The sequence below is a fragment of the Chionomys nivalis genome, chromosome 10 (assembly GCF_950005125.1).
Source record: "Chionomys nivalis chromosome 10, mChiNiv1.1, whole genome shotgun sequence".
In the NCBI taxonomy this organism is placed as follows: Eukaryota; Metazoa; Chordata; class Mammalia; order Rodentia; family Cricetidae; genus Chionomys; species Chionomys nivalis.
The window spans coordinates 35,208,963-35,232,561 of record NC_080095.1 but is presented as its reverse complement, the minus strand read 5'-3'; the positions used below and the strand labels follow the sequence as shown (position 1 = coordinate 35,232,561).

The 23,599-nt window shown below is 36.0% G+C and overlaps 1 protein-coding gene across 2 annotated transcripts in view; it reads right to left on the bottom strand.

The window, feature by feature from the left end:
- The window catches only part of Dio2 (iodothyronine deiodinase 2), a 53,320-nt gene extending 30,776 nt beyond the window's left edge, over positions 1-22,544 (bottom strand). For both annotated transcript variants that reach the window (XM_057783265.1, XM_057783266.1), the window contains exon 1: positions 22,447-22,544. In XM_057783265.1, coding sequence (XP_057639248.1) covers positions 22,447-22,474 — 28 coding nt within the window. In that variant the 5' untranslated portion in view covers positions 22,475-22,544. The remainder of the gene's footprint in view (positions 1-22,446) is intronic.
- Between the last annotated feature and the right edge of the window lie 1,055 nt (positions 22,545-23,599).

Below are 23,599 nucleotides of genomic sequence, written 5' to 3'. Positions count from 1 at the left end.
AGGGAATTTGGACTGCTCTTCAGTATCGAGAGGGAGGGGGAGTGGACTAGGGGGAGGAGAAGTGGAGTGGGGATAGGGGGAGGGGAGCGGGGGGAGGGGGCAATATGTGGGAGGAGGGGGAGGGAAATGGGAAACGGGGAGCAGTTGGAAATTTTAAGTAAAAAAGAATAAAAAAATAAATAAATAAATAAATTTAACAAAGAACATAAATTATAAGAATGTAAAACCTTTTAGTGGAATCCATGATAATGGGTCTCTATGCCTAATTTTTTTAAAGCCAGTTTCCTCTTTGGGTCATCACATGTCCTACAGAGAAATCTGAGGATCTCTTTCCTCTGGAGGTTTAGCATTTTCTCAACCACTTATAATGAAGGTCCTCCTCTCCCATATGATAAATGGGTGTTTAGAGAACTTTCTGGAAAAAAAATGCAATGCTCCTACCCTGTATCATTGATGACAAGGAGATGTGTGGACGATGAAAGAGGAGGAGGAGGTGTGTGTGTGTGTGTGTGTGTGTGTGTGTGTGCGTACGCATTTATTTGCTTCTCTGCATTTTCTCCAAAAAAAGGTATAAAGATTTACCTGATATTATTCTTTCATCATACACTTGCATATGCATGTCCATTAAATTTTGTAGTCATGCATTGCTATATTGAAAAACATACTCCAATAATAAATTCAGTATATGAAAATTGCTTTCTTTTCCAACAGTATATAAAAGTGCCAGGACAATCTGCTCTCTGTGATCAGACACCCAGAAAACTAAACATTGAGTGATCTCCAACTTTATGAGACATATAAAGAGGAAATAAAAATGGGTATGAAGATAAACACTTAAAGAGATAAACACTGTCAAAAAGAAATGATTACGAAGTTTGTAACAATTTGTATTTTTCATTGTTTTCTGTTTACCTGGCTTTTTCCCCTATGAATTTCTTTTCTCCATTTCCCCTTTTCTTAATAAAGTTTGTTCCCATAACCATTGACATTAAAGTGAAGAATGGGAGCCAAGACTTGGTTGATACTTATTGGGAAGAACATAAGCAACTGGAAAATGTGAAACTCTCCCTATATTGTTGAAAGTTTCATCTAGCGGCTTCCATTTGATAGTTCTGGAAAATTGATCTCCTTTTCCACACTGTCTGTACCATATAGAATTGCCACTTTCAACCTATATTTAACCTATAAAATAGTAGCTCCTTATTATTTAAATCTACTACTATGCCAAAGGGCAGAAGATCTACAGATTTGTGTTACATTAGAGCTGTGCATGATTCTTTTCTTGTAAAATGCAAAGAGAAAATGGATTATTGTTTCCATTGGTGTGCCCTTGACATGTCATTTGAATTTTTGTTTCATTAAATTTTATCATTTGAAAATGGAAATGACAAGATTATTTTTAGTGTGACCCACAAATGACTGTCATTAGACTGATACAACTCTCTAAAGAAATTGTATAATCTGCCCATTAGTGTGTATAGTGGAGCCCATCACACTGTATTCTAAACAACCTGACATGTACATTAGATGTATAGCATACTATTCCTTCAAAAGGAACAGAGTAGAATTTGAAGCTAAAAAGGTTTTGTTGTTTTTTGATTAGCAAATTAATTATGCTTATTTTACATTAGTGAAGAGAGGAGAGGGCATTGTGTTCTCTTAGAGATAAATAAAATGAAATCTGAATGGGAGAATGGCTAACATAAACTTGCATGAAGCTGGGCTCTCGATTAAATCAAAAAGGACTTCTGTTATAAACTAAAACTCTGAGGTTTTTATCTTTAGGTCTAAAATGTTGATAAAGTAGACCAAACGCTTCTAGAGTGCAGTGCAACTTCTTCCCTGAGTGAACAGTTTATCTTTGCCGCTCTTAAGTCCATTTATTGTTAACAAGATGTTGAAACGCTTAGTTTCGGAGTTACCTACTGGATTCTGGGATTCAGTTAGTATGTTTCACTGAGACAAAGTGAAATGAACTCCCCCAAGTATATTAAATGCTTTGTTTAGACCGGTTTGCTGCTTTACTCCTGTGATCTCCCTTAGCTGTACTGTAAAGACATAAAATAAAGTAACAATAGAGAAACATGTGACCAGCATGACATAGACCACCCAGCAAAAGTTTAGTGGTTTTGTCACCTAGCTCTCTTCCCTGTGATCACCGTAACACCAACATGAATAGCGTAAAAAGAAATGATTACTGAGTCGCTCTGGAGTTCATTATACACCAGCCAGTCTCTAAATGTTTCAATAGGACTAACTGAAATGGCCTTCATAAAATTCTTATGGCCTATTTGTTGGTTCATTTCATAAATGAGAAAACCAAGACTCAAGGGGCAGTGAAGCAAATCACCGAAGAACCACTCTCTGAATCACAGTGTCCTTATGCAGGAAGTGCCTGAGATACACGCAACTAGTACAGCCCTTAGTGGGTCACAGGTGAATCTTAATACATTGAACCTGATTTGGAAAATGTGAATGAGCAGCCTCCTGCTACATCTAGGCAGATATGATTAGATTAAAGATCCTGATATGAGGAAATGATCCTGGTTGTAAATTCAGGAGGGCCCCAAAAGGCATCTCATAAACCTTAATAACATGCCGGTAGAGGTGCCTTTCACATACACTGTGAACAGCAAAAAGACATCAGGCCAGAAAGAGATTTGAAGATGCTAGCCTTGAAGATCGCAAAGATTTCATTAAGAGGAGAGGAATGATGGCAGCCAACAGACTCAAAAGGGACAGGGAACATATTCTTCCTGAAAGCCCCTTGGTGGAATGGTACCCTATAGGTACCTTGATTTTGACCTTCAGTTTCTGACTCCTAGAATACTAAGAAACTGACTGAGGGTGAGTTGTTTCTTCTAGTTTAGACATGACCCTTGCCATCTTGAAGCTGAGATTCTGTGAGGATACACAGGAGACCCTCTTAACGTCAGACCTCATGGAGGTTCAGTGGAGGGTCACTGGAATCATGAGACTCACAAAAGCTCTAGAAGACCATCACAGAATTCTCATAAGGACCATTGCCTTCTGAGATTCTAGGAGGTAAACAAGCAAACAATTAACTGGGGTTGAATTTCCCAGTTGTTTGACAACCCTTACATCACCCGGGGGCTTTGATATATCTGTTCGAAAGTTTCTCTTGTTCCTAAAGTAGTCCTAGCAAACTCATAGCTTCACCAAAATGGAACTGAAGTTTTGTTCTGTTTAATGAATTACATTTCTTTATATCTCTCCAAGAAAAGTCATGCAACATGAGTGTTTTTAATTATTTTAAGCTGATCAGTGGTAGTCTGTTACAACTACCAGAGGAAATAAATATGGACTATAATTAGAAGATTCTCTAGATTCTGGAATTTAACTGTTCCTGCTTTGTCAATATTCCAAAAAAATTACATAGACTATTACTCTTATAACAGCCATCTCACTCTTGGTAAATGTATCTTCTGCTTTTCAAATCCGTGACTTTCTTTGTTCAGCCTTCTGTCGTAACAGATACTAGCTTTGTTTTGTTTCTATACGACTCTTCCATAGTCCGCCTGACTTCTGTTCACAGCTACATTCCATAGGCTGAAGAGTCCTTGTTTATCTTAGCAATTACAGGACACATTTCTGCAATCATGACTATCTAGCTTTCTTCCGTTATCTTGCTACAGTTGTGAAACTCAGAAATGGTTCTAGGATTTAAATAAATTTGATTTTATCAAAGATCAAAGTATATTAGGGAAACCATAGGACATATTAGACCAAGTAGGTGCCATTATGCCATTTTCAAAGTTACTACTAGGTCTGTAACTGAAAAACATTTTAATGAATCCAGTCAATTCAGTCAATGCCTCTAACATTAGCAGTGAATCTACACTTCAGGTTCATTCCTACCAACATCATGAGAGGTGCTTTCAGCTATGTGAAAAGAATGCCGAGAAATCACTAAATAATTTTACCTGTGACTTCTATGGCTATATTTTAATCTACCCCACAGCAGAACAAACCAATAACAAATACTTCCTAAGAGATACGAAGCAACACTCTTCTAAAACTACTAGTACAGGGATGTCATGGCCTCCAGTCTACTGGGAGAAGCCTATAGTTATAGATATATCCATAGGCAATAGGAGAAGCGGTCTACACCCAAGTCAGTTCTGTTTCTAAGTGAATAAATAAATAAAAATAAAAATACTATTAAGCAATCGGAACCCATATTTTTAAAGATATCACCTCTGGCCATAATTAACAAAGATACATGAGGCCTGAGAGTCACAGTCAAGGTTATTTTTAGATATCAATAAAGTTTTAATCCCATCAAAATCAACAGAGTTTGTTATGTCTACTTTGTTCTTATTGCTTAAACAAAGGCTTCTTAAACCAAGCACTACAGACTTTGATGATGGATTCTATATGCTGTAGAATTTCTACTACTCTATCCCTGTCAAGAGCACCATATCACACCAAGGTAAGACAATCAAATATGTCTTCAACAGTGTCAAATATCCCCTGGCAAACAAAATGACACAAAACTGAAACCACTATTTTTAGAGGAAAGCATTTGAGCTAATCATAATTATAGAAATGGGATACATTGTTTGGTTTTAAAGTGGTCCTCTTAGCCATTAATGTTACTTTAAAGAAATTGATACACTGATAACACAAGCCAGCAAGGGCCTTCATCAAGAAAGACAGCGCTCTCTTAAAAACAAAGTCTATTTTTAATTATCCAGTTTTTATGGTTGATATCTAGGTCAAAGGACAAATCGTGTACGCCCCATATCTCTTCAAAGTTCTTACCTTAGGTTTCTGGGAATGAGGGTTTTAAAGCTAATACTGGATGTACACAGATTACATGATACCCAGAGCAGACGTGGATCTGCACTAAGTTCTATTCATAAATGTATCTAGAACACATGCATACAGAGAAGCTATCCCTCCATTAGACATGAGCAATATCATTAGGTTAAGTGGCTTGCAGGTCCATTTTTAATTTCCTGGGTCATTTAGGAATAAAGGCAGGGAGAAAACAGACTGAAGAGAAGATCAACTAAAATATTTGCCCCATTTAACCTGTTAAAAGGGGATCTTATGCTTTTACAGCAGATCAAACTGAAGTATCCCAGTCAAGGGTTCTCAAGGGCCATAAGATAGCATCGTCTCAAAGAGAAACCAGTGTATGTGAGACAGAGCTGCAGGCCTCCTTCTGGCAAAGTAAGAGAAAAACAGGAGTCATATGAAGTTGTTTTTATTTTTTCTCCACATCAGCAGAATAGATATCTGTGAATATTTAGAAAATGGTAGTAATTGGGCTGAGGAGCTGGATTGCGGCAGGAGGGCTGGCTGCACAAGTGTGAGGACTCAAGTTCAGATCCCCAACACCTAGGTAAAAGGCCAAATATGACCACATACCTGTAACCCAGGGCTAGAGCTGGGCGGTTACAGCCAGATTTCCAGAGCTGTCTGGTCTAGCTGAAGCAGTAAGTTCTAAGTTCAGTGAGAGACCCTGTCTCAAAAACTAACACTAGATAAGGAAGAAAGCAATAGAGCAGGATATTGGACTTCCTCTTCTGGCCTCAGTACACATGCACATAGGCTCGTGAAAACACACACACACACACACACACACACACACACAGTAGAAATTACAATACATATAAACTATGAGTATCCAGAGTTCTAGGATTTAAAATTGGACTATGATTTCTTTACAAATCGTGTAAATATTGAAATTTTTAATAATAATGGGATTTTCATGATATTCTACAGATGTATATAGCATCTAATTTAGGCAAAAAAAAAAAAACCCTCAAAAACCAAATAGCCTGGCTTTCAGAACGAATAATCTTTACAACCTCAAAAGATACTCCCTTTCCTGCTAATAAGTGGGGCCACAGCTTAATGTCTAGCTTTCATTTCTGATACAGCCATCCAGCAATCCTCTCCCCATGTTCCCAAAAGATAGTGCATGTGCAAACAAATACGGGCCTGTGTTTATTGTTATTATATTTAACCAGGCCATCATCATACAGGCAAGGTGCTAACTTTCCTGCTCGTGACATCACAAACACACGCAGATCCTGACCTCAACTCTTGTACTAGCAAGTCCAGGGCTTCTACTAAGGATTGTTTTCACATTCTTGCAAAACTAAATCAAAAGCCTGTATAGACTAAAAGTATGGACACACCTTGTTGCCAGAGATGTGTAGTCCTGCCTCTGCTTCTGACTTATTTTCCATTTTGATTGAGGGGATTTCACCAATCAAGGAAAAGCTACCGTTGAACTGTCGTCTCTAAGCAAGAAGCAGACAGCACTAATAGTTCAAGGCAGGCTGATTAATGGCACTGTCCCCACCTGAAAGGCTAGTCATCTCTGTCATTACATGATCAGGCAACCTTTGTAACCTGTCAAAGTTGTATGTGTTTCTTCCTCCGTCCTCTTCTTTCTTTGGCTCCACCCAAAAAGTGGGGGTACATACTAGTGTTACTGTAAACAGGAGGCACCTATGGTTTGAGCTTCATCGACTTTGAAAAATCCAAGGACTTTAGTTTGCAAATGGGGAAATTCTTCCATCAGGTCTTAGGCAGTAAAGTAGCATTGGGAGAATAGAACAACCAGCCTATATTTTAATAACTTGCATAATTTAAAGGACCTTTTTAGTAATAATAGTCATAAATACACAAATTAATTATAGAAGCATAGAACACTATGAACAGAAACCGTTATAATTATGCACTTTAAAATACTGAGAAATACTAAAAACATCACAAAATTCAGAAAAACATTTCAGTATATTTTCATTAACTGCCTGATCATTTTTTCATATTTTATGACTGTAAATTCTTTAATTGTTGCTTCATAAAATAATAATATTGCCCTATATTTTTCTCCTGAGAGAATAAAATAGATAATAGCTGTTTGTGCAAATCTGCAAATAAGAATGAAGTTCTGTATTGCTATTGATTGCTCAAAAGGTTTTCTTTCAGCTTTACCATTAAAGGCAACATAAAATTTTACCGTGGTAGTCAAAATTCTTGCATATTAGTGCCGTCTCAATTTTCTAGCATATAAGCTTCTAATTTTATGCATTTTCCACATTTTTTCTTCCACTAACATGTCTCTTAGTGTTTTGGATCTGCAATTTGTCATAGAAGGTAGGGTTTCTAGAAGTTTCCTCATACCAGAATGGCAAATGTTAACAAGAAATTGTAACTATACCTTACATAAATATAAATTCATTTATACCAAGCTAAATACATCTTCTAAAATGTCTTCCAATGTCCAAACCAATTACTACAAAAGATATAGAGAGTCAAAAGAGAAAGCATAAAGAGGGGTATTTTAATCAGTTACACTTAAAATACACTGCTAATATAACTGTTGCAAAAACAAATATGACTCTGAGTTTGATGCAACTAAAGGGCTTAAAACTTAATGGACCTGGTAGATTCTCATCTGCCTAAAATTTGGTTTAATTAGCATAATTGTAAATATGTTTTAGGGAGGCCAATAAAGGCTGTGACCTTGATTGAGTCTTCTGACCCTGCCCTACTTCTCCCCATACATCCCCCAGCAACTTCTGTAAGGTGAGTAGCAATAATTTAATCATGCAGCTCCTACCAAAGAATCTTTAGTAATGGAATTAGTGTATGGAGTGTAAAGGAAAAAAACATGAAGATTTATAATATGATTATCAGCACAGTGTGCTCTGCTCACGTCAGGACTGCTATACTCATAAACTCATGAAGTTAGAGCTTCAAGCCCAAGATTTGAAAAAGGTAAAAACAGCACTCTCTCATGGAGTTGAAAGAAGTTCATGAGCCCTTCCTCCTAAGGATCTATGGACAGTTCATGGTTTTACTTGAAGAGTATCCTTAGTAGATTGATTGGCCATGCTCCTGTGAGTGATCCTACACCTGTAAGTAAATGGGCACAAATATTAGAGATGATGAGTTACTGTTATTTGGGGAAGTTGTGAAGTGTGGTTGGATCTGAGAGGAGTTAGGAAGAGTTGGGATGAAAATACAAAAATACAATGTATGGAATTCTCAAAAAATTAATAAAATATAATTTGTAAAGAATAAGGAAAAGTAATGACATTTATGCTGACTACCTGGAGAAATAAGTACAAATAAATTTATAGAAGCAAGTTATTTTAAACATATTTGATTAAAGCAATCCATTTTTATATATACCTTATCTTTTGAGCCTTTATTTGTTTTGTGTTCACTAGAGAGCAGAAAGCATAAGTACAGAAATTACTCTTACACAGTCTTTTAAACACAGGAATTATGTATCAATGAGCCCAAGAACATTAAACCAGTGATATAAATATACCACAAGGATTTTTCCTGAAAGAAAACTATATCATGAGATTAATAAGTCAATTTAAATTCATATATAAAGAGAAAATATATAAAATCATGAAAACAACTAGAAGACAAAAATAGGTGAATATTTAACTTAACACTTTTTATAGAGAGAATGTTTATAGTATATGAGAGAAGAAAACAAAATGAAAAAATCCAAAGATGTAAGTATATTATAATTAAACATAACTATATTGCTATCGTCATCCATAGCAGTAAGTCAAAAAGTAAGGTAAGAAAATGTCAATCATACTTACTGTAAATAAAAAGTGCAATGTGGTGAATACTGGTTATCAAATTGAGGGGATCTAGAATCACCAAAAAAAGGACATGCTTGTGAGAATGTGTTGTAGTATTGTCTTGGTTAAGTTGGTCGTTCCTGTACTGCATAAAAATGAAAAAAAAATCCAACCATCAACATTTATCATTCTTGATGTGGAATTACCCTTTGTATGCTGTGAATATGTTTTATTATCATTAGTTAATAAAGAAGCATCTTTGGCCTATGGCAGGGCAGAATATAGCAAGGTAGGAATCCAAGCAGAGACAGAAGAGGAAAGAAGGAGGTATCAGGCAGATGCCATGAAGCTGCAGAAGGAGAAAAATGCCAGAAACTTACCAGTAAGCCACAGCCTTGTGGCAATACACAGGTTAATAGAAATGTGTTCATTTAAGATGTAAGAGCTAGCTAGGAATATGCCTGACCCATAAACCAGTGCTGTAATTAGTATAGTTTCTGAGTGATTATTCAGGTCTGGGTGGCCAGGTACTGTAAGTTCAGTGTCCTTTACACATTCTCTTCTTCCTGACAATGGAGACAATGTGACTGGCAGGCTCAGGCTCCTGCTACCATGTCTCCCTACCATCTCAGAACTACCACAAACTGTAGGCCAAAATAAAGCCTTCCTTCCTTAAACTGTTTCTGTCTGATTTTCATCACAGCAATGAGAAACACACCTGATACAGAGTGAATATAATTTCTATATCAAAAGTTATATTAATTATTTTAGAATATTATATCTAGTAGAAAAATAGCCAAATGTGATTAATGTATAACTAACTAAAGAAAATATAATGACAAATAGATGAACATTCATTCAAAATAATAGAAATCAAATAAATCAAAAGTAAGTAAACTATGTCATATTTTTACTCATAAAAATGTAAAGGTTTTTGTTTTAAAAATATAAATTTTTGTTGATAAGGGTGTGTTGAAAGGGCACCATACTGTTAATGAGTATGCACTATAAATATTGTGGTGTGATAAATTATTCAAGTCAAAACTGTTAACATCTATGACAGATATAAATTAATTTAATTTTAATACTCTCATAAAAGATAGAGATTTTAAAATAAAGAGGAGGACATAAAGTTGATAGAAGTTTTATTTATAATGACAATATAGTAGTTATAAAATGTGTTTAACAATAGATAACTTAATAAACTATATTATATATAGAAATACTTCAAAGTTAAAAATTTTTTTAATCTAAACTCGGTGGTGGTGGTGTATGCCTTTAATCCCAGCACTCAGGAAGCAGAAGGAGGCAGATCTCTATGAGTTTGGGGCCAGCCTGGTCTACAAGAGCAATTTCTAGGACAGGCTCCAAAGGTACAGAGAAACCCTGCCTCAAAAAATCAAAAAAAGTTATAAATAATTCTTGAATCTCACTTATTGTAATAAAGCTATGCCTAAAGTATAATATAAATATACTTTCATGTAAACCATTGGATGTATATATATATCAAGACCATTGGGGTACTTATATAATAATGAAAATGGTGGGCAAATATATATTGTATCAATAGGTAAATTATAGTACACCGCATGATAATATACTATGAAGTTTTACCAGGGATTGAGCTATTTGCTGATGTTTGTTTGTTTGTTTTGGAGGGTTTTTTTTTTTTAGACTGGATTTCTTTTTGTAGTCCTGGCTGTCCTGAAGCTTACTCTGTAGAACAGGTTGACTTTGAACTCATAGAAATCTGCCTGCCTCTGCTTCCCAAGTGCTGGGATTAAAGGAGTACACTGCCACACCTGGCTTTGCTCATCTTTCTTAATAACACAATTATAATTCTATTTGAAATTCCTATGGAAAGTATTTTCTCTTTTTACCAATATATACACATGGCATTCTGGTAAATCAAATTAAAACACAATATATTGAGAGGAGATCTGAGAGTATTTCTTTGAGGGTCAGATAGCAAGGATATTGTCTTCTTATTCTTTTTGTGCTTCTGCAGAGTGCACAGTGCTTGGGGTTCCGAGTGACATCTCAGACTCCTGTTACACCTCTGAAGATGGAAGTCACACAGTAAGCCTGGTAGAACAGAAATATGAAAACTTCCTACATCTCTAAGAGTCACAGGCATATTCAATATGGACAGGATGGGTTGTTTCTGTACTTCTTAAATAAAAGAGAAGTAGAAATCCCTCATTTAAGTCATCAACTTGAGTTCATGTATCCAAACTTACCTAACACAACAATACTTGAAAATGTTGGGTGACATTCATAACGTAAAAAGTGGATCAATAATCTTCCCATTAGGAAAAAAATACAAAAGTTAAAAAATTATATTTTACTTGACGCTCAAAAGTCTATGGAGATGATCAGATATATAGGGTAAATGTTTTGGGAAAAAAAAATGGCAAGTTCAGCATGCAGAGGCATTTTAGCTAGAAACGTGTTGATAGATCTGGACGGTCAGCTGAGAGGCAGAGTATAGTTGGCTTTTTCTCTTTTGTGGGGCCACCAACCAGCTAATAATCATCACCATTATTAGTTCTGAAGGCTCATGCTCGGCCTAGCTTAGGCACATTTCTGGATAGCTCTTCTAATTTAAATTAACCTGTTTCTCTTTATCTATCTTTTGCCTCAGGGTTTATTGCTTGTGTAAGTTTATCTACTTCTGTGTATCTTACTTTCACTGTTTCTCTATGTCTGGCTGGCTTGTGTCTGCCTGGCTTCTAGATCTGGTCATGTCCCAAGTCCCTCATTCTCTCCTTCTAATCTTTTGTTCTTCCCCCTCTTAAGCCGATTTATTCCCTCTCTCTCTGCCAGTCCTACCTATCCTTTCTCCTCCCTGGCTATTGGCAATTCAGCTATTTATTAGACCAATCAGGTGCCTTAGGCACCCAAGGTGAAACAAATGCAGCACATCTTTATATAATTAATCACACATCCTTGTATCATTAAACAAATACAACAAAAACAAATGTAGCACATTTTTACACAATTAAAGTAATATTCCACATCGTAAAGAAATGTAACACATCTTTGCCTAGCTGAAACAATATTCTACTACAGCTGAGAGCCTAAGTTGCGCTTTATAGAAACTTTTAGGTTTGAGGGATTAAATGTGAAATATAACCCTTCAGTGCTTCATATTGGGAATATAAAAACTATACCTTAATAACAAAGATAAATCAGAAATATAGCAACTCTCAAAGGGAAAAAAAAGATAAGATTCCAACAGTTTCAAACCCTGAAATTAGATTAAGGTTTTATCACAGATTGTGTCCCTAGTTACTTTCCAGAAGCAAATGTAGGCTTTGGTGATGAAAAACACCATTATTTTAGTTGACAAATTATTTCCATAGTTATTACTTGCTTATATACAGCATCTCGTATTCTGTCAAAAATAAGTTGATACAAAAAAGGAAACAAAAACAGCAACAAGACAGAGAGAGAACAGTTGATAGGAGCCAAGTGTTCAAATATCTTCATAATGAAATTATCAAAAATAAATTTGAATCAAGTACCAAGAAAACGAGTTTATTGAGAACAATGGTGAATAGGTACAAGAAAAGAGACTTCAATATTCAAAATCTTTTTTTTTTCCAAAAGAAAACTCCCTGGAAATTATAAAAGTGAATCAAATCAAAGTTCCCCAAAGCAAAAGATACAATAGCCAAGTTATAGCTTAAGAAAAAAATTAAATCTATGAAGTAACAAGAAATATACATAATGGGCTATACTCTTAGACCTCGGTATTAAAATTATTTGCATTTCTAAAAACCCTAGTGATTTCAAAAGCTTTAAAATGCTTAGTGAATCTTTGTTCTAATATTTAATTTCCACCCACTTGTGGAGGCATGCTTCTCATATTTTGTAGATAAGATTGATAGGAGAATCTTTTGATCAATCATTTGACCTTTGCATTCTGATTCATGGCCTAGAGCATCTAATACTTTGGAGTTTCTTGATTAATAAATCCATGTTTTGTTTTAACAAGATGAGTATTGGCTAATGTATATAGCCAAAAAGATGGAGGTTAGTAGTTACAGGTACCAACCACTTCATTATGAAGATTTAGAACTTCCCGTTCCCCACACTTTGGGGAGAGCAGAAGGACTAAAGGTTGATGTGATCAGTAATAATCAATCATACAATCAATTATATTTATACAATGAGGCTCCAACAAAAGCTAAAAGGATTGTGTTTGGGTGAGCTTGCAGATAACAGAAAACAAGTAGGATAGCAGTACAGAGAGGGCATGAAGGCTGTGTACCCTTTCCACATACTTGGCCCACTGTGTCTATTGGGTCCTGTTGTTCAGCTGTGATTTCTGTAATGTCTTTTATGAGATACTAGCAAGTGAAAATCAAGTGTTTCCATGGCAAAGGGACATAGGAACTCCTTGATTTATAGTTGGCTATGTGCTTAGCTCACAAATGACTGGTTTTCATTGACATAATATGAGATATGAATTAAGGAGTTTGCTTAGTGGATATTCTATATTTATAACTTGCATTTTATATGGACTATGTTTCATAGAAAATCAAGTTCCTCTAACAAACGGCAACCTTTTAAGTGCTCAAAGACAGTTCTCTTGACTCTCTTTAGATTTCTTCTTTTTCAAGAACCAAGCACCCTTAAATCATGATTTCCAGACACCTCACCGTCTTGGCTGCCTTTTCCTTGATGATCATCCAGGACTGAGCACAACGTTCCAGTTTATTCTGGCCAATAAAAAGTCTGATGGAACTATTAGCTTTCCTGCTCAGGATGCAACATTTATTGATATAGCCTAGACCTGACCTACATTTCTGCTGTCATGTATGCCACATTAATTGTTGAACTAGGCTACACATCATTTTAAACACCTTAGGCTCCCCCCCCCGTGCATGTGTGTGTGCATGCATTTGCGTGTGTGTGTGTATGCATGTGTATGTGTGAGTACGTATGTGTGTTATATACTCCCCCTACATTCTTTACTTGCATTGATGACTTTGTAAACTGTTTACACTTGTGTTTTTAGATATACTTATATAATTTCTTTCTATTCTTTTTTTGGTTTTTAGAGACAGGTTTTCTCTGTGTAACAGTCCTAGATGTCCTAGAACTAATTCTTGTAGACCAGGCTGGCCTCAAACATACAGAGATCTACCTGCCTTTGCCTCCCAAATTCTGGGATTAAAGGCGTGCTCCACCACCACCAAGCTCTTATGTTTTATGCTGATGAAAAGCGATCTCTCCAGCCACAGATTCTTGATTAGAGACATATTGCTCAGCATGCGTTTCTTGCTCTGTATTTAAACTGGAATCTAATAAGAAAGTGGTTGGTTACCATTACACTCTTCATACCACTATTGCACCATGGGCATATTTTACCATAATGGTCATTATTTTAGTTCATTGCTGTCACAGTTCAGTAAGATTATTGGCAAAAGACCAAAACAAGAAAACTATAGAAGAATATCTAAGTTTTTGGAAGCAAACAAAAGATTTTCAACCAGAATCTATATAGCACTAGTTTAAAAGTAGTCAACGTTAAATTTATGAACTCTTAATTATCTAAAGATCCCTTGAGTGAGTCAATTTTTGCAGACCATTAGACACTACACCAGAAGATGTCCATCTGAAGAAGTGCTAGGTACTATGACACATCAGGGCAGCATAAATCAAAGGCACAAAGCAATATCAACATTTAAAAAGACCAGTAAGCATTGCATATCACACACTATCTGTGGGTTCATAATTGTGTATTCAGAATATTACAGGGCATGAAAAGTTGAACATATGGGTGTCTTATTAAGAATGCTAAGGTTTAAGTATATTTCAAAGTGAAATGCATGCATGCATATGAAATTATGTTCATAGCAGTGCTAGTCACAATTGTCCTTCCTTGGAAACAAGCCAAATACCGAATTTGTACTGTATTTGTCTGCTATAATATTACACAATGATAGAAACAAAAATTACTGTCTTGCTATAATGTGGTTATTGCTCATACACATAACACAGGATTTACTGGATATAGAAGAGAGCAGATTATATTGTTTTATGTAAACACTTTTAAATTTTTGCTTCTGTGATTTTGTTTTAACTATACATAGTCACTATAGTTAAAATTTTGCTTATTTAAATGAGTTGAATAGAGATTGTGCTTCTTTTCTTCTTAATGCCCAGAATGCTTACTTAAAGTAAGGATGAGCATATTTTTATTTTAAAATAATGCTATTTTTTCTTGATTCTAGGATGACACTAACTCATCTTTAGTTTTTAATGCCTCTATTTTCTCCTTTTATAAAATACCAATGCCCTGCATTCTTATACATTAGACAAAGTATAGTTTTACAAATTTTAAACATGAAATTTTTGAACAAAAATTGTATGAGAGAATTTTACAGACATGACACATTATGGATAGTAATAGAAAGAAAGAGTGCTTTAGACTTGGAGTACTCCCAGGAAACTAAAAAGGGGAGAGGGTGGAGTAGGCAGAAAGATTTAAGGGAGAGCGTTAGTTGGGCATAGGTCGTGTGAAGTGTGAAAGATTGGAAACAGGTAAATAGGAAAGGGAATGGCAGTGTAGAGAACGTGGCACAGGGCGGGATACTACTAAGGATGTTTGAAAGGGTTATAGAGAAACCAACTATTTTATAACACACACACACACACACACACACACTTCTACCTCATGTAAATGAAGTTACCCTACAAAGGGGATGATTCTGGTACGGATTTTTTTTTTTTTGCCTCCAGGAACTCCAGATATTCTTCTACAGTTTCCTGTTTTCATATTTTGTTCTTAGGTTGATAATATGTGTGTAATTTTTGGTGTTCTATAAAATATTTTCTTTTAGAATATTTCTACCTGATGACCCAGAACCGTTTACTGGAACAATTCCTTCCACACTGCTTTGAGTTATATATTCTGCTTGAGTTCATCCATCCATCCATCCATCCATCCATCCATCCATCCATCCATCCATCCATCCACAGTTGTGCTCTTGGAAGCTAGAGGTCTCTGTCGGCTTTTCTTTTCTGTTACTCTCCACTTTCTCTTTTTGGAAAGCTCTTTCATTGAATATGAAGCTCACTAATTGGTTAGGGTGGCTGACCAGTGCTGACGTTACAGATGCCTGCCACCACAGTCAGCTTGCATGTGGATGCTGCGACCCCAAACTCCAGTTTTATGTTTGTCAATTTACTGAATGAGCATCATTTCAGCCCCTGAGTGTGAGGTTTTCTAATCCATCCATGCTGTTGATGATTTGTTGGTTTTCACCAGTGTGTAGTTCTTTCCTTACATGGAACTCCATCTACTCCCTGGTGCCCACTGAGTCGCTGCTAACTGTATAAGATGCTTACACAGGCTAACCAGTGCACAGGAGTTTCTTTAAGTAAGTTCAACTTCCCTAGGTCACATCAAACTGATCAAAAATGACTGGGCCCATTTATCCTCCCATCAGTAATGGGTAAGGGCCCATAGCTTCAAGTTATTGCTATTACTTTCTTGCTTCTTCAGACTTTGAGGCTGCCAGTACAGTCCACATGAGACATATCTAATCATGATTTGTAACTACCACTTCATTCACACAGATGAAGTTCAGTTGAGTTCATATGTTAAAGAGGTGTTTGTTTTTCATCTTCTGTGACCTACCCCACTGAAAAAGGTACCGAGCCATGTGGATAACATATACTAGACTAATGGGTTAATATAAGCTATAAGAGCTAATACGAAGCCTTAGCTAATGGGCCAGTCAGTTTATGATTAATGTAGAATTCTGTGCGGTTTCTTTGGGACATACCAGCTGTGGGAACTGCGCAGGACAGAAACTCCAACAAAGCAGGCCCCCATATTACAGTCTTCCTGCATATAAAAGTTTTTTTTCTGTTGTGGATTTTTTTCTTGTTAATATCCAGACACTAGTCCTTTTGTTTTGTTTGTTTGGCTGTTTTTAATAATGATTTGTACTCTCCTTACTATTTGCATGCTTTTTGGAATTTTAATGTTAATTTAACAATAATTTAGTCTCACTGATCCATCATTTATTAGAATGATTTCTCCATTTTTGTCTTTGTGGTCTGCCTTTATATGTCTTTTTATAAGATTTCTTTCCTTCCATGATTTAGTACTATGGTATTCTTTATTGTATCTTCAAGTTTTCTTGAGTTTTGGCTTTACTATACTTCTTTATTTATTTGTATTTGAGTTTCAAATGAGAAGTGTTTTGTAGATACTGTGCATTTTAATCTTCACAGACTCTATTAGTAGTTATGTTATTATACTAAATAATAAAGTTTAATACGTTGACTTTTGTATCTGGCAGAATTGAAAACATTTAATTAGAATAAATATTCTACAGAATCTTCATATTTAATTTAGATAATTCTTGACTTCATCTCAGTAGGAAATGGAAAACTTTCAACATTTCACTTTAAATATGATTCTTGATATAAAAAATGTTAAAGATTTTACATTAGATGAAATAAAATTTCTCTTATTTTCATTTGTTAAGAGTTTTATTTTAAATGAATATTCAGCTCTAAAAATGCTTCTTGTGTTTATTACTTTGATATTTTATTCCCTCCTTTAATCTGTTAATGGAATATATATAACTGAAATAGCTCAGCCTAGTCATGGTCGCCTCCTTTAGATAATGCTCAATTTCATTTACTAATATTCTCTACCTAGTTGAGTAATGAAATGGCCTCTTGCGTTAATGATTTGCCTGGCACTTCACATCAAGGTAATGTCAATTTCATTAGAGGAGCAGGAGAATTTTTCTTACCGTTTTCCTGAAGAGTTTGTGTGAATTTAAAATTATCCTTGAATATTTAACACAACTGCCCATAAAATATGTGAACTTAGTCTTTCTTTTTGGAAAGACTATTTCACCATTAATTTATCTTTCTTAATGATTGTATAATGAGTGACACACTGTAATTCTTCATGGGTCAATTTCAGAAGCTGTGTTTTTCTAATTATTTATTTATTTCACCCAGGTTTTAAATCATTGTGGCATGGAGTTATTTATAATATCTTCTAAAGTGCATACCTTGGTCACCGTTTTAAATTATAATGTTTATTTCTAATTTCCAACATTAGGGTATTAGTTAATCCTGTCAAAGGTTTGTCTAACTTGTTAACCCTTTTCAAACACCTACCTCTTACTTTATTGATTTTTGTTTTCTATAATAGTACTTTCTTCCCTTTACTTTCTTAGGGTTATTTTCTTATTAAAACTTTTCAAGCTGGATGTTTAATATGTCTGACCAATTAATTTGAGGCTTTCTTATCTAGGCTAATCACATCCTCCTAATATCACTTAATTTCCATAATAGTTTTGACCTCAGGGTTTTCATTGCTAAAGTTTTCTCAATATTTCCTAAATGCTATTATGATTTACTCTTTAGTCAGTATATGTATTAGTAGAGTATCTTAATATTTAATCATATTTTCTGTTTTAAAAGTACAATGATCTCTAAACCACTGTGACCAGATATGTGCTACTTATGTTATTAAGCCTTTAAAATTGATTTTGACTGAATTTATGGTAGTCACCTTTGTTCAATATGCCACATGGTTGGAAAGAATGCATGTTGGCCAACAGTTGAGTGAAATTTTCTCTGGAGATAAGATAGAGCACATTTATTGATTCTGCTTCTCACAGTCTCTATAAACACAGACATATATCAATAGCTTGTCAGTCTTAATAGTATTTCACGTATGTTTATCCTTGCACTGTTTTCAATTGAGATTCAAAGTTTTGAATTATATTAATTATTTATATAACAACTGAGAGTTTTTCAATATCCTGGTGAATTCATACTTTTCGTCCTTTCAGTAATACTCAGTTACCTTTGTCTTAGGTAATATTGACATTGTTAGCAATTTTATTTTGGTTAGTTTTTTTAATTATTATTATCATTGCTGTACATGGTGATGATGGTGGTAGTTTTATTATTATCATTGCTGTACATGGTGATGATGGTGGTAGTTTTTGGCAAGTAGGGTATCTTATCTTTTACTTGAAGTCATGAGAGGTTGAATTCGAAGCCCAAGTTCAGATAATTCGTGAAGTGTGACTAAAATCCAGACTCCCTGAATTAAGTGAGCACAGAGCCAGAAGGAATGAGTGGTGAGTGTGCGAGCAAGGACAGGGGGTGCAGCTCTGGTAGAATAATGGAGGAAACTAAACCCAGGCACAAACTTTTATGGCAGACATGTCCTGTCAAATTGGGATTTCAGAGTTCCTGTAATTTCATCAGTATTCAGGAGAAGAGATGACTTTAGACTATTTAGAAAGGTTCTTACATTATAAATCTGCTCTAATATAATAAACGTAGGAATCAAAGGATGTGAAGGAGAGAGAGAAGGTGGAACTAAGGGTTATTATTTAGGGAAAATGATGTACCAAAATGAATCAGTAGACTTGGGCAAGAAAGAAAATGACAGAGGCCACGTACCAGCTTATTTGTACTTAGAGAGACTAGCTGCACCAGCATTTTTAGTTAGAAATCATAGAGTTCAAGAAGCCTTGGTAGAGGCGAAGGGAAAATGCTATGCTCAAGCAGTGACCCTACTATTTATAACACACACAGAAGAAGAGGCTAAGATATGCAGATCTTTGTTATTATGGGCCACTTGGTTTCATTTCATAAGTAAGGGGACCATCATGTACTGAAGTGATTGTTGAATTTTCTTTTAGGGTCTGTGTTTTTAAACACATCTGCCCTTTCAGACACCTGTCATATTTGACAGAGTGATAAATTTAAAAACCTGCAGGAATTGATTACTGTGAGGTTTTTATAACTGATATCAGGGAAAATGGCTTCATAAACAAACTTGGTCAAATAGGGGAGCTTGGTTGGGCCATCTATTTACTGGAGGCTTTTATTGAATGTTCTTATATTAAATAATTAAAATGTAATGTCTAAGACCTTTTGAACACCCTGAGGTCCTCCCCTTAAAGTATCAACAAGGCTCAACCCTATTTAACTCACAAACATTAAAATTTAACCATTACATAATAATCTGGTCACCATGAACTCTGAGAAAATAAGCTCCTGAAAGGATGCTAAGAGCATTGTCCATAAAGATTTAAACCAATGTGCACAATCAAGCGTACATGTTGTTATCATGGTTGAGTTTGGTTGTGTTTTTTGTTGTTCCAACTAGACAAAATAGAAACGCTTGAAATCTTTTGTGACGTAATGTGATTTTGGAAGGGTCAGTGCTGATGTTATGGGACCAGTGCAGCAGGCTGAAGTTCAACTCTGGTAGGAAGTTCCAGCACAGTTCTAAAAGCCACCCCAACGAGCCAGCATTCATCCAAAGAAAATACACACTGAACCCTTCAGTGACATCCTACATGAATCATTCGATTATTCTTAGCATAAATTGTAGATTGTTTAGATACTCTGAAATCACAAATTCAAGTCCCAGGCAGGACCTCATAGCTTTTGGTCCAAAGTCCATTCCTAGGATAGATTGCTACCCACTATGGAAAACGTTGGATAAGATAATTAGATAAATCCAGACCACATGGAATGTCAGTTTTAAAAGATTCCACATCAGTTCTACTCTCAGTGAAGAAGGCTCATTACACCCTGAGATCTCAGACAGAGGCAACTTGCCTCTGAGAGCAGAGATATGTAATTTCAGACTGATAATAAATGACAAGCTTCTTTAGTTAATGTCTGAAAATGTATGATGTCTAGGCCACAGAAAGTGCTTCACAAACGTCTCCCAGCAATAGAACACACGAAAATGCGAACCAAGGAAACCAGGAAGTAGCAGTGGGTCCTACGGTTTCTGTTCATTCTCCAGTCATACCCCTGCATGGATTGTCCTCTTCCTGATTTCAGCAATCAACTGAATTTTCACTTCTTCAAGAAACTCCCTAGAAAGTCTGCCTTAGTCCAAATTCAATTTTATCATTTATTATGACTTGGTCACCTTCTTCTATTGCTCTTTGTTATTTTATCACGTTCTCTTGCAACACTTACCTATATTTCTTCCCTGGAGGACGAGTTCCTCAAATACAGAATGTCTGATGTGTGTCTATAATTCTAGCAACTAGCATTTAAGTTTAGCAAAAATTTGTTAAGTGCATAATAGAGATCCAGCAAACTTTCACATAGGATAAAAGATTTTTCTCTTCCAAGAATTCCAGGACATTGCATCTATTTCTCAAGCTATTAAAGATATTTACTGGGTGTTTTCTATATGTCTCCCAATATAGGAACAGAGAGCAGAACAATGAATAAGACAAAAATAATTCCCCCTTGGCCATCCAGATTGTTCATTACTTGTGGGCTTGATGACCTGTGTTCCATCCCCAGATTCCACAAGGTAACATAAGAGAACTAACTTCTGAGCTAACTCCTGAGAATTGTCCTCTGACCTACACCAAACACATACACACACATGCACACATACACAATTAACTAATTAATTAGTTTAAAAGTATTACTCTTAGAGCCTATATCGGGGAATTCATACAATAAAACTAACCTAAGTAAGTTAACGAACCGTCTACAACATGATGCCAAATAGTATTCATATTAAAAGTTCATGAAAAAAGTCAGTCAGAGACATAGATAGCAAGGTAATATATGAAGTAAAGCTGGGGACTCAGAAGATGTTTGGGAAGTGGAAAAGTCCTTTCTGGCCTGAATGATGTGAAAGGAGCCTATGAAGGCAAGAGCTATGTGTCAGGAAAGTGGGAAGATTCTGCTCAGTGAACACGTGTTTTGGGTGTGGAGAATAGCAAGGAGCCAGTGTGGCTCAGGCAGACAGTGAGGGTTGTCACAGAGGACTCCGGCCTTAGGGGTTCTCACCCCCCAGAGCCTTGCAGCCTTCTGAGAACTTGGTGTGGAAGAAACATCATGCAAAGGCAATGGAGCTCTTCCCGAGGGCCCTGATCAAGCATGCTGAAGTCTAGTTACAATTCTAGAGGGATTACTTTGGCTGTTAAGGAGAATAAAGGGGGAACAGATAACCTAATGTAAGGGAACTTTTACAGCAACCTGGAGCAGTGCAGGTAGTGAGCAGTAGGCATATTTCAGATCAGCTTTGAAGACTGAGCCAATAGAATTTGGCATTTACTCCTATGATGCTTTAAGCTCATTACAAAATAAATTATGAACAAGCTAATCCTCTGACTAATCACAACACATGCATGAACATTCATCATGAGCAGATAAAGCCAGTGACACAACCTGCATGAAGCTCTTCATTTATCTGATCTGGAGCTGAGGTACTATCTGAAGATGCTGTGGAGTTATGACTCAGAACTCACTTCAGCGTGCAGCTCCACATGAGTCTTGTCTGGCTCCCTCTATCCAGCTAGTCTACAGTTTTTCAGCTTTCGTTCCTCAGATATATTATCCTGTTTGAGACTGAATGCAGGAGCTCCTATGAGAAGTGACTTCCATCCCACTGTCATTACAAATCCTGTTTAAGTGATGTCCGAAGAGAAGCCTATCCCCAGTAGGGAATTCTGAGATACAAGAGAGAGGAGGCCTATAGTTTGAATCTTGGTGCTCACTTAAGCAGTGTTGTTTAGCCTCTCTAAACCTGTGTTTTACTTGTATAATGAGGAAATTTTACAAACTTGAAAAGTTTAGGGATTTTTATTCACTTCATTCTACACAGGTTTCACAATTTCATTTAGAGTTATTGCCAGACAAGGTTGAAAAAACAAAAAACCACTAGTAAGACCTCCAACTTGGATATCCATGGCATGCATGTTCAATATCCACAGCCACACTTATGGTGAGAACATGTCTCGGCTCCCCAAACTCTTAGTATGATTCCCTTCCCATCAGTGGATTCTGTACAAGTACTCACCGTCTCTTCTAGAGACCAAAGACAGCATTGGATCCTGGGCTTCTGTTACACCATGGTGTCAACTCAGAGATCCACAAATACAGGTAACAGAGATATCCTAGAAAGGAGGATACAAGCAAGACACTCTTCAAGGTTGGGCAATAGGGACCCTTATCTCTACAACACTCTTTGGTTATCAAAAAAGCCTAAGGTCACCAGAGTTGCATTTATTTGTAAGTAGTATTTTGAAATATATGTTAAAATTATGCCAGCGGAAAAGAGGGAGAGACTGCAAGCAAGGGTAAAGGGTGAGAGTTGAACACTGTTTCAATACAAACAATAGAAGTCACCAGCAGATGCTGACAGCAAATTACTTTCATATACAGAAATTATACCCAAATAAAAAAGACTGATAGATGCTCTCACAGCTGTTATTAGGAAAACATAATGGCAATTGTTCCAAGTAAATAATGGGGCAGCATCAGGTTCAATATTAGAGGCTTTCAGAACTTGCCAACAATAGAGAAGTGACATGCATCAAACAAAGCTATGAAATAATCAGAGAGAAAGAATCAAGATTGAGCCTCTGGTTGGTGTGATGCAGAGAATGATGTTAAGAGGCTTCAATCAAAGCTGGTTTTCTGATATCTAGGTTTAATTTCTAAATACACAGCAGGTTAACACATGGCTTTCAAACAACTTTAAATGTGTGCACCATTGGACTAGTGAGTGTGACTTTCTTTGTTTCTCATTTAAATTCAGCATTATATAATGGTTAGAATTGGAAAAGAGCTGTCCCGTGAAAACCTTGGGCTCTCGAAGATCCCTAGGCACCCAGTCACAAGTAACACAACCTCATGTATTCGGACCCAGGAGTGCTTTAGAATGTGTTATTTTGCTGAAATATATTGCTGAAAATTGTGATTTAAAATAAAGTTCCAAAACATTTGTTTCTTCTTTTGACTTAATTGTACCCTTCAATGCCTCATCAAAGTTTAGTTGTCTCTTCTCAAGAAAGGACATGATATAATTTTATTTTGATAACCTATAAAATCAGAGAGAAGACCACTCTCTGTATTTATTTATTGCCAACCTGAAATGTGGTTTTGGAAGGTCAAAAAAACAGCTCAACACATTATAAAAAACTGGATATTATCAGGCAGTGGCTATTGTT